Source organism: Dysidea avara, chromosome 10, assembly GCF_963678975.1.
Source record: "Dysidea avara chromosome 10, odDysAvar1.4, whole genome shotgun sequence".
Lineage (NCBI taxonomy): Eukaryota > Metazoa > Porifera > Demospongiae > Dictyoceratida > Dysideidae > Dysidea > Dysidea avara.
This window is the reverse complement of record NC_089281.1, coordinates 25,762,612-25,773,820: the sequence shown is the minus strand read 5'-3', so window position 1 is coordinate 25,773,820 and position 11,209 is coordinate 25,762,612. Positions and strand designations below refer to the sequence as shown.

Genomic DNA, 11,209 nt, shown 5'->3' with positions numbered 1-11,209 from the left:
TTATCATCTCATTTTTATCTTCACTACACGACAGGATTAAGCTGAGATATGTTTCAAGACTTTCGTTATATGATTTTCTCTCTATATAGGCCTCACCTATAACACCCAGTGAATGACTAAATACCAAGTTGTAGTACCCCAAAGTTAAGTCAGGCATCATGATAAGTTGAATTTTAAAATCTATGCAACATGCAAGCAAGTCACTGCCTGGCCACATGAATTTGCAACACTGTTTCAAAGTACGGTGCAAAGTCAGTTACTCTCATATAGTTAATATTCAGATGGCTGAAAAGTCCATTTCTCAAGTTATATGCAAAATCAGCTGAAAACTATTTAGCTAACACTTGCAAGCAATAAAAATGCTTACTACTCTAATAGAACAATCATTAAGTGTTCAGTGAAGAGAAAGTTTAGATCACAGGTGTTCGGGTTACTGATGTTCCACTATAAGTGGTTATGTTAATTCAGCATTCACCCCAAGTAGGTAGATCATACTGAAGTGCATTTCCCAACTTTTTACCGTTTGCAAACACCTGTATAAAACCTCATGTGATGAATGGCTCTTTAAAATTGTACCTTAATTATACTAGCTGCATGGTGGTGTCAATTAGGTCCTGAAGCATAGATACCCCATATGTATACCCTCATATGGGGAATCTTACACTATAGTGAGGTCAGGTTTGTATAACAGGTGCTGCACATGGCCTGGTATAGCTAATGGAAAACTGTTGTGCTTAGCTGGAATCCATACATGCACTATTATACATTGTAAACATCATATGCACAAAATGTGCATGTACATATTTTAACTTTCTGTATGTGCACATTTTTTGTGTATGAAAGGTTTTTTATCATTGCTATCCCACACAATAATGGCTGTAATAGAGTGAGTCATAATTCTGACTGACACTGAAATTCTAATGAATGCAGAATAAATCCCTAGTCTGACTATATGACTTCTCTTTTGATTCCCTTGTTTACTGAGGGACTTTTCTTATTCATCAAAAAGGGCTTCTCATTTATGAATATACACCAGTGGTAGCTGTTGCATATATGAATTTGAGGGCAGTATTTTTACCGTTTTTGTAGATATACCACAGGTGTCCTAACTTATAGCTCTGGGACCTATCATTCAAGTTTGTTAATAGTGAGTATATAGGTGTCATTACGCTTTGTTGTTCAGGTACACATGTTGTTAAACCCTCAAAACTATAGTGTAGCTATATTGAAATTTTCATGTTTGAATTTTCATATTAGCAATACTTCAAGTTTTGGTATATACTCTTACGTATCAATGCCTTTTGTAAGTTGAAAAAGTAGTCTATTTGCACTTATTCATAATAATGTATAATATAACAGAATGCCATAATGTTAAGTTATAGTCTGGCATTGTAGCAAGCTAGAAACAATGCACATTGGCTATACTGAGTTATGCTGCATGTTATCTGACTTGCATTGCACTCTGACCCTTGCCATCCTGGTTGTCTGTGTTGCAAGCATGGGTTTAATTTGCCTTTGAAAAAGTCTACCTTCTGGGATTCCCTCTGTTTGCAGTGTGGATGGCTTTCCTCTTGTTTGCCCACTCTAGTGTGTGTTGTAAGGGCTTTACAGTTGATCATGCAATGAGCCGCCTTATATATATACTGGCTATACCTTCTGCCATGGCAAGTTATGAGATATTGCAGCTTCCATCCTTACTGAATTATGTGCTGATATGAGAGTTAACCCTCAGCCTCTTACTAGTGAACATCTTGCATTTGTCAATGCTATATAATGTTGAGGATGTTGCCTGTGTTGTTGCATTGGGATTCTGCACCGTCAGAAGGCTTTTTTGATGTAAAAGTATTTTAGTACATATTCTCAACTGTGAGGCAAGACTGATAGATATGCTCATTTGGACTAATTGCTCTGTTAGCAAGGATTGTTCCTTTGTTCACTTTATCCCTAATGAATTAACGTACGACTACTCTATCAGAGTTGGGACAGATTGCAAAAAAATGTGTGCGATTGTGCAATATAAACATTTCAGGGTAGTTATAGTGTTACCAGCCAAATTAACTGTAATCACAAGACCATTCCAATCACAGACAAGGCCTGCAAGGTCAAGCCCCACTTCCTTCCTGGCTCCTCACATACACATTATAGTGGTTAGAGCTTGCACTTTAAACAGGCTGTAAGGCTGTCCTCATTTGCTGGACACCAAGGAAACAAGCCTCTTAATGATGCATTGGCAGCACGGCCCATATACAGGCTAACAACTGTGACACAAGGGGGTGAACAAGCTCATTTCAAATTTTCTAATGCATTGTCCATAATTTTCCAATCAAAGTAATGATAGCTACAAGGAAAAGACTCTATGGCAGGGGGAGGGGGATGGGTAAGTCTATCCTTGCAAGCAATAAGCTAGAAAGTAGGTAGCTAGGCTTGCCCTTTCATTTGTATCATTGGGAAACACCCTTGAATGAGTCGGTGTAGCCAGACAATTTAAATTAGACTAACATAATAAACTGATTAAATGCTAGGCATCTACTGATTAAATGCTAGGCATCTATATATGGTAATTCGTTCACTTAATTGAGTTGCCGCTCCAATAATTCAAGTGCTAGCTATCAGTTACTCAGTTAGCTACTACCCATCAGTCAAGATGGACAATAGTGTCAAAGCAGCAAACAGAGAACACGTTCAAGAGAGAATTGTGAGTGATTATTGCGGCTCAGTGTGTGTTTTGTACGAGGTTTTGAAGTAATTAAGGACCATAAAGCTAAGTCTGCTTCGCAAGTGCCATAGAAGCTTGGAAAGTCAATGTTAGCCTACATTTATTAGTCTACGATATGCCCGGCTTGACTCGAGATCAGGGATTTAATTTTGATAGCTATATGCCGGCCGTGTACTACCATAGATAGTAGAGTATGTTTTCAAATTCCGGACACCACATATTAACGGACTGCATCTAATTCCGGACACTACTACCTAAGCACCGTTGGGTATCTATTCACAGTGTGGGTGGGAGGTGACACATAATTGTCTAGCTAATAATCACGCATGATGCAGCGCTACAGTGTCGACAAGTGTAACTCATTAGGGCCTTAACTTACGGCAAAAATTGTTTGCTAAGGAGTGGTCGTCGTACACATTGGAGTGAGCTGGTTTAGCCTTTGAAGCAAATAAAACAATAGCTGTGACATTTAGGAGTGGAAGCCTACAAAAATTTTACAGAATTGCAGTCAACTATGCATGTGATTAGCTAGCTAATGCAGCTATTGTACTAATATGTATGCATTATGAAATCTTGCTTATTAAAATGTATTATTGATGAATTCAAATGCCATAACAAGCCATTTACCAAAGTTATGTTCAGGAATTTGTGCATTTTGTAGCTGGCTATAGTCCGTGCATTGAGGGTTAACTACTTGGTACCTTTATGGCTGCATTAAAGAGGAGGGAGGGGCTGACTACCCCTTGCCAACCACAGGGGCTGACTATATAGAATGATGTGCATGGATTGACATGTAGTTAGCTAAAAGGATAACGTTTCTTTACAATGTGGAAGTAATTCCTTTGTCGTCCAGTATATGCATCACTGCTCCGTTAATTGATGGTCTGGAAGGCCTTGAAAAGTGCAGCTCTATAATCTACAGTGGCTGCGCTATGCTCCTATAATTTTTAAGTAAGAACAAGTAATGCAAGTACTTCAAAGTAGTGCAGTTTCAATTGCAGCTAGTAGCCTGGTCCGGCTGATATAACGATGTCCATGTGATGGTGTCCATTGAATGACCAGTTACTCTATATACCTACGTACTATCTATGGAATGACTGAGTCACTGAATGTATGCGGTAAAATGTGTCGGGAAAACAGTGCTGCACAGCTGCATGCAGTTCGATACTATCAGTATAATAACTATAGTAGCTATTTTACTTTTTTAATAACGAGCTTAATAAGCAAATGGACACTTTACCAGACGGCATGTTCATGGTAGCATGTGGTAGTAAACAAATAGTCTCGCGTGGCCAGATCGCTTTTTCTCCCACACAAGTCATTGATACGCAAGGTGTTGATAAAGGTGCTGAGAATGACTTGCTGATGCAAACTGGACCGGACCCCTTTTCGGAGCAGACGCTTATATATTTCCAATCGATACTTTGGAACCCTCGCGTGCCAGACAGTTTGTGTGGGAGCGACAAATAAACTGTCTGATCACTGCATGTTGCACACTTTCTGTGAACTCACTGGAATGATTACATCACGGTATTGTTTTGTGTCAAGGATGATGTAATAATAGTTCCAATCACCTCAGAGAGCAGACTAAGACGAAAATTGTACTGGTAGTGTCCTGTTGATGTATTTGAAACATTGCTAATGTCTTCCTTGACAATTCCGCCATTTCACAAATCCATAGCGAACCATAATCATACACTTTTGAAGATCCTAAGCCCATGGCATTGTTAAACTTTCAAAAAAGTGATCTGTATTCTAGATTCAGTTCTTTATTACACTAAGAATTTGAATAATTGGTGTTTGTTTTGTCACAGAGTCCGCAAAGCGATCTGATTGGCTCTGCCAACATTCCGGCAGTGGTCATGAAATGTGTGCAACAGTGACCAGATGGTTTATTTACCACCCCCACACAAACTGTCTGACACACGAGACTACCCCCTCCCCACCTGCATAGTTAATTCCCCTTCCCTGGATAATTTTGTGATAACTTAAGTAATTATATCTGTGCGTTACTATAATAATTTGGGATTTCTGCACAGTAAAAACAAATAATAATAAATGATAAGCGCCGTGGGAGAAAAAGCGGTCTGGCCACGCGAGACTAGTAAACAGTGTGATGTAGTGAATTACATTAAAATTGTGTTGTCAATAAACTAGCTAGACTATGCCTGGGTTGCAATAAATGAAGCCCATTGTATCCACTGATGAGTGATGATGAGCTGCTGGGTGGCTATGCTTTTCTTTGTGACAAATGACCAATGCCTAAAAAACTATTTTTAGGGATTCGTACTGTGCTGTTGATTTATGTTTGTCCAGCTATCTTTCTACCCTCCATAGTACCTCTGATTTAGTATCCTCCATCCTATCACCTTTGGGCATCTCTGCTGAATCTCCTTTTCTGCATGAGGCTCTAGAACAATGGTCCACTGAGTTTCCTATGCCCCGTGAGAGCCACAGACATCTGCAACATGGCTGAGTCTGGTGCATGGCTCGGCGCACCAGACTCAGCCATGTTGCACTAAGCTAGATAATGAGTCCAGCTTAGTGCAACTCCTATTCCTTCTTTCGGCACTAAGCTGGATAATGAGTCTTTGAGGATTGCTCTTGGTCTGCATCTTGGTGTTCCCATTGTTGTTGAGCATACTTTTGTTTATGGTGGTAACGTTGATGTAGCTATATGGTACTCATGGTTTGTCATGCAGAGTGTCTATCACCTTCAAGCATCTCTACTGAATCTCCTTTTCTGCATGAGGCTCTAGAACAACGGTCCACTGAGTTTCCCATGTATGCCCCCTGAAAACCACAGACATCTGCAACATTGCTGGGATGAACTGTGCTTTTTGACTCTTTTGAACTCTGCTTCTGATGCTAAAGCAAATTAAGGCTTGCTTACTATCAGTTGTGTCCTCTGAGTCTGGTGCATGGCTTTGGTGCTCTCCCTGTTGCTTCTTTGGGCACTAAGCTGGATAGTGAGTTTTTGAGGATTGCTCTTGGTCTGCACCTTGGTGTTCCCATTGTTGTTAAGCATACTTGTGTTTGTGTTGGTAACGTTGATGTATATATATATAGGGTACTCATGGTTTGTCATGCAGGCGTAGCTTCCCCAACATGTTGCAGTAAATAAAACAATTCATCGTGCTTTGGTGTCTGGAGGTGTACCTGCTGTTTTGGAGCCAGTTTGTGTATGCCATGATGATGGGAAGAGACCAGATGGAATGTCCTTGATTACTTGGTGGAGGGGTTTACTTTCTTCGGGACTTTACTTGTTCAAACACCCTTGCTCCTTCAAATGTGTCTACCTCTTCTGGTGGCTGGCAAACTCTGCTTAAATTGCGAAGCAGAGGAAATATTCTACTTTGACTATTTCTTTTCACTTCTCTCCCTTAGTGTCGAGACCTGGGAGCTAGGGGTTCTTGTGCACGTTCGTTGGTGCGGCGGATAGATTCCAGGTCATGGAGCAGACTGGAGACAATAGGGCTATATACACAATTTTTAATTCAGAAGATTTCGATTGATGTGCAATGCGGTAACGCTGCTTCAGTGATGACGACCATTCCATCGTCTCAGGATTGGGCAGAGTTTGCTTCTTTGCCCACAGATCGGTAGTTGGCATGAATTGCAAATGATGACCTACCAATGTAGTGTTTAACCGCCTAGTTATTAGTGATTCTAATGATTTTTTTTTTATAAGAGGTAGGAGGGCAGGGAAATTTTCTGCACATGTGTAGACACTAAAGTGGTACAATGAGCTGTTGTGTAGTCAGCTTAGGTAGCACAAGATGGTGCTTTTCTCTTGAGCTTTGAAGTCATCATCAAGGCAACAAGGAATATGTTCAAGTATAACTTGTTTCCCTACACAATATTGGAAGGATTTGCTCCTTACCACAGAAGCATATCTTTTTGATACTTTTTTTTATTCTGGTACCACTTGCCTCTTCGCTTAAAAGGAAGCTCTGGTAAAACACAAATCGCTTTCAGTTCTAGAACAGAAATCTGCTCTGTAGGAACGTGACGATGCCAGGGTTGAAACTGGATCACTCTGATGACCCACTGACCTGGATAGCAATTTATAACTAACGATAGATTAGTGAGTATGGTTCCATGTAGGCATACAGACAGCAAACATAGGTGGGCACTGCTTCATGCATTCTACAGACTGACCCACTTTATAGAATATCTAGAGGAGCATCATAATCCTATGACATATCGCTACGCGTGATATTACACAACCAAACATAGCATTTGAAATTATTATCAATAGTTATGAAGTCCTTTGTCACATTCACAAGAAGTATGCATAATGTAGTGTTTGTTTCTTAGCTAGAAAAGCCATGCAAAGTGTTGGATGGTTGAAATAAGGGCTGTGGGAGATCAAATTCAGTTTCTGCATTAGAATACTTCACATTGATACTGAGGTGCCTGGGTTAAATGGGTTGAAGTCTTATTTCGATGGTTGATGATGCCAGAGCAACCTTCTCTGAGCTAGGTCAGACCCGGCTTGAATCACATGTGAATTAGCTTGACAGTATGGAACAGTGTGGATGTGTATGCATGTGTCATACATAATCAGTTTTGCAGCAGTGCAGCTACTTTGATGAGTCATGCTCACTTGTGCTACTGTCTGTAGGCATATGTTATTTATCAGCAAGCTGTCTGTAGTCAAATTTGATTGACATAAACAAAATGTGATGCAGTTGACCCAAATGACATGACCTGATTTCAACTGGATTCAACCTGCTTGAATCACGTGCTAGTAGGATGATTTCATTCCTGCAGAACTTCTATGGGACCAGTATTCACTAGACCCTTTGTTTTGTGCAAAGGGGCAGGCTAACTGTCTAAGTGCTCTACATTCTTGCAGGAAAGTTATGGTTCTGTCTTGCTTGCACAGCACTGTGAATCATTAAAGCATATTATATGCACAGTAGTGTGTCATATGGCAGTATGTCACACTTACACAGATATGAGTTTTAAAAGTAATGTTTGGCACACTCTAATAGAACAGTCATACATTTCGCAATTGTCAGGTATATACATCAGGTGTAACGACTCAACACACCAAAATTAATGTTAGTCAGTGGTGGATCCACAGGGGGGCACATCTCCCCTCCCTCCCAAACAATACAAGCAGAGAACTCGAGATGATCTCATAGAGCAATCAATCAAATACTCTAATAGAACAGTCACTGCATTAAGAATCCTACACAGTTGCTGAGTATATATGAAAACTGGAATCTGCAGCACCATCCCATAGGCACATTCAATGGGCACATTTAACCTGCTAGGAATTTTGCAGATAAAGTGCACATGGTCCTTGTATGCCATTCTATATGACAATAGGCTAATAGCTAAACTATCATTGATCTCTACAACTCTACATGCAGACCACTTAGAAAGCATAAATTGTGACCAAATTTAACAAAACAAGGCTTCCACACACATCCAATTTTCTGACTTTGAACAACTGTAACTTGACTACTTGGACCTAAAATTTTCACACAATTCTTCCATAGCATTGTAAAATACCAGGTCAAAATTTGAAATTAATGGCGTACTCATATATTGAGTTATAGTGCTTCTAAGTGATAAAATGGATGTGTGTGAAAGCCTTGTTTTGTCAAATTAAGTCACATAATATATTATATATTTTTTATTAATAAAACTTGCTCTACTCAAAAATTTCATTCCCGAAACATTTAAAGTATCTTTTGACTAACCATTACATACTATTTTATCGTAATTTCGCATAATACTCTCGCTCTTACTGTGTTCTTAGGATTAGTAACAGCATCCCTAGAGTTAGAAAACACCCCTAGGATTAGGAACAGCACCCTTAGGATTAGGAAGAAGTGTGAGTAGGATTAGGATAATGTTGTAAACCATTAGGTTAGAGTTAGTTTTCTTTTTCTTTTTTTTTTTTCGTTTTTTGCACCTTTTCATATTTTTTAATGGTAACATACTGTACATAACGGCTTTTGTATCTTTTGCCTTTGGGGGCTCTGGGGGCTGTGCCCCCCAGAGGCCCTCCTCCATATGCCAACCACCCTTTGTGAACCCCCTTGCCCGATCCACCCCTGAGACTATTTTTCTTATCAAAGAGCACCATGCAGCTGAGTTACATAGACTATATTAAAAAATTCATTTATGGAGTGCAAATGAGCAGGCTGTAGGACCAGGTGTCCTACAGACCTTCAGCACTTGTGCTGTAAAGCATTAATAAAAAAATAAATAAATAATTTCACAATATACCAATACAGGAACAACCAATGGAGGTATATGAAAGTTATGAGGAGTCTCCAGTCAACCTGCTAAAACTTCCTACAGAATTGTTAGTTTTTATCATCTCATTTCTATCTTTGCTACATGACAGGATAAAACTGAGATATGTTTCAAGATGGTTGAGGTGTGTTACTGAAGGAACACCATCACTGTGGGCAGAGTTTGTGTGGCCTTATTATGACAGTCGTGAGGAATGTAGTGTCAAGGAGGTGTTGAAGGTGTGTGGGCAACATATCAAATTATTGTCCCTTCCTAACTGTAGAGTGTCATCAATACCACTACAGTATTGTAGTAATGTACAACATCTTAGTCTACCATCAACCAAGTTAGATCCTGATCAACTAAGAAACACAATACATCATATGGGATGTCTGCAAACACTAGAACTTAAGGTGGAAGATGACAGTAACATTGAACATTTACTTTTGATAACTTCAAACCTGAGAGAAATGGTAATTCACATTCACCCTTGTTCTGATCTTGTACGCTACTTGAAGTTTTGGAAGGAAGGAAAGCATAAGCCACCAAATTTTGGAGTTGTCGTATGTTCCCAAAATATGATCACAAGTGTGGTTGACTATGTTGTTAATCTTAACTGGCCTACCACTATTCCAACTGCTGCCACTGCTAACTTCAGAGTGTATAATAGATCTAGTATAGTACCTTTGAAGTTTTCTCCAACATTTAAATATCTTCAACTGCAGGTTAAAGAATCTAGTCAAGTGGCCATTCCATGTGTGAAACTTAGTGACTTTGGTATATTGGGGTTGAGAAATGATTTATCAGTGATGACTGATTATAAACTTGATGGAAGGACGATGTATGCATTTACGTATGGAACAAATATTGCACTCAACCTGAGCTCATTGCAAATTGCCAAATTTAGCAATCTTAGTTGTGCTACTCATTTTGATCTTTCTCGCTGTAACTTGCTTCATTCTAGTCACTTGGAAAAACTAGCTATTGCTTGTCCTAATCTTAGGAGACTCAACTTGGGTTATTGTGATTGCTGTTTGCAAAGCCTACAAGGTCTGCAGGCCATTGCCAGCCACTGTCATAACCTACATGGACTAAACTTACTTGGTATACATGTTTCAAAAGTGAAGAATCATATCCTATTGTGGGAAATATTGAGTGATATGAAGTTGACCCACTTGGCAGTAGATGTTTGTATCTTAAAAACAAAAAAAACAAAAAGTAATAAACTTGTATCAAAAGTGTCGGCCTTTAATAGCATTAGAGACTAGATGTGATCGTTGTGTCTGTTCACCTTGTGACAATCTACGTGGTGAAGATGATGTGCATGCATTTCTGTTATCCTATTTTCCATCACTCAGCTATTACAAAATAAATTCCTACTGGAAGTTACCCACTGTTGTGCAGGATGTGCTTAATAAATGCAAGAAGCTCAAGTGTGTTAGGTTTGATGATTGTGAATGTATGGTACCCAAATATGGCAGATCTGAATCTGTTGGTAGTAATTTCAATACATATTTCTTGTCACCCAACCTAGCCCCTATTCACCACTTAGAACAGTTATGCATCAGTTCACCACACACTTATGTTTGTGATGACTTTATGACCTCAGTTTCAGTTCATGGTGGACTGGTACATGTTGTGATGGATGTAGAGTCATTGACAATTAAAGGTATAATGTGTCTTGTGGCAAATTCTCCTAAATTAATCACGTTTCATGCTTATACTCAAAATTTATGTGATTCGAGTACAAAGTGCTGTAATATACCAGACTTTAATGCTGCATTGGAAAAGATGTTTAGTTACAGGAAGCTATTCACAGATGTTGGTAGCTATTTTTTAGACAGTACATTAATGACAAATGCAAGGCCACATAGCAGCATGGCAGCAGCGTATGGCTGGCAAAACATAGAAGAACAGAATGACAGATTAAGAATGGAAGAAGTACTTTACCAGACAGATCTAGTTAGTTTATTTTAATAGAGCTATATAAATCACTGTTCAAACATTAGCCTATAGATCACATAGAATAACGCATATCCTATTTTCTTTACCTTGATGTTACATACACACATGCACACACAAACAATTGTCGTATTTACCTGCAGTATGTGTATATAAGGGTATGTACGTTTGCTTGTTGTATGCATGCACGTGCATAATATGTCACCATTTATAAGGTACTCTCGTGTGCTGAAATGAGCATGTATTCAATAGTATTATCAATTAAGTTTTCAC

General features: G+C 39.1%; 1 protein-coding gene across 2 annotated transcripts; it reads left to right on the top strand.

Annotated features, from left to right (window-relative positions):
• Positions 1-1,054: 1,054 nt before the first annotated feature.
• LOC136268740 (uncharacterized) lies at positions 1,055-11,190 on the top strand. 2 transcript variants are annotated; one of them, XM_066064200.1, is made up of 2 exons: positions 1,055-1,147; positions 8,974-11,190. In XM_066064200.1, exon 2 carries the CDS (start codon positions 8,983-8,985, stop codon positions 10,240-10,242), a length of 1,260 nt encoding a protein of 419 aa, XP_065920272.1. In that variant the 5' UTR covers positions 1,055-1,147; positions 8,974-8,982; the 3' UTR covers positions 10,243-11,190. The 2 variants fall into 2 exon arrangements, with proteins under 2 accessions (XP_065920272.1, XP_065920271.1); XM_066064199.1 differs by lacking the exon at positions 1,055-1,147 and adding an exon at positions 2,571-2,695.
• The last annotated feature ends 19 nt before the right edge of the window (positions 11,191-11,209 follow it).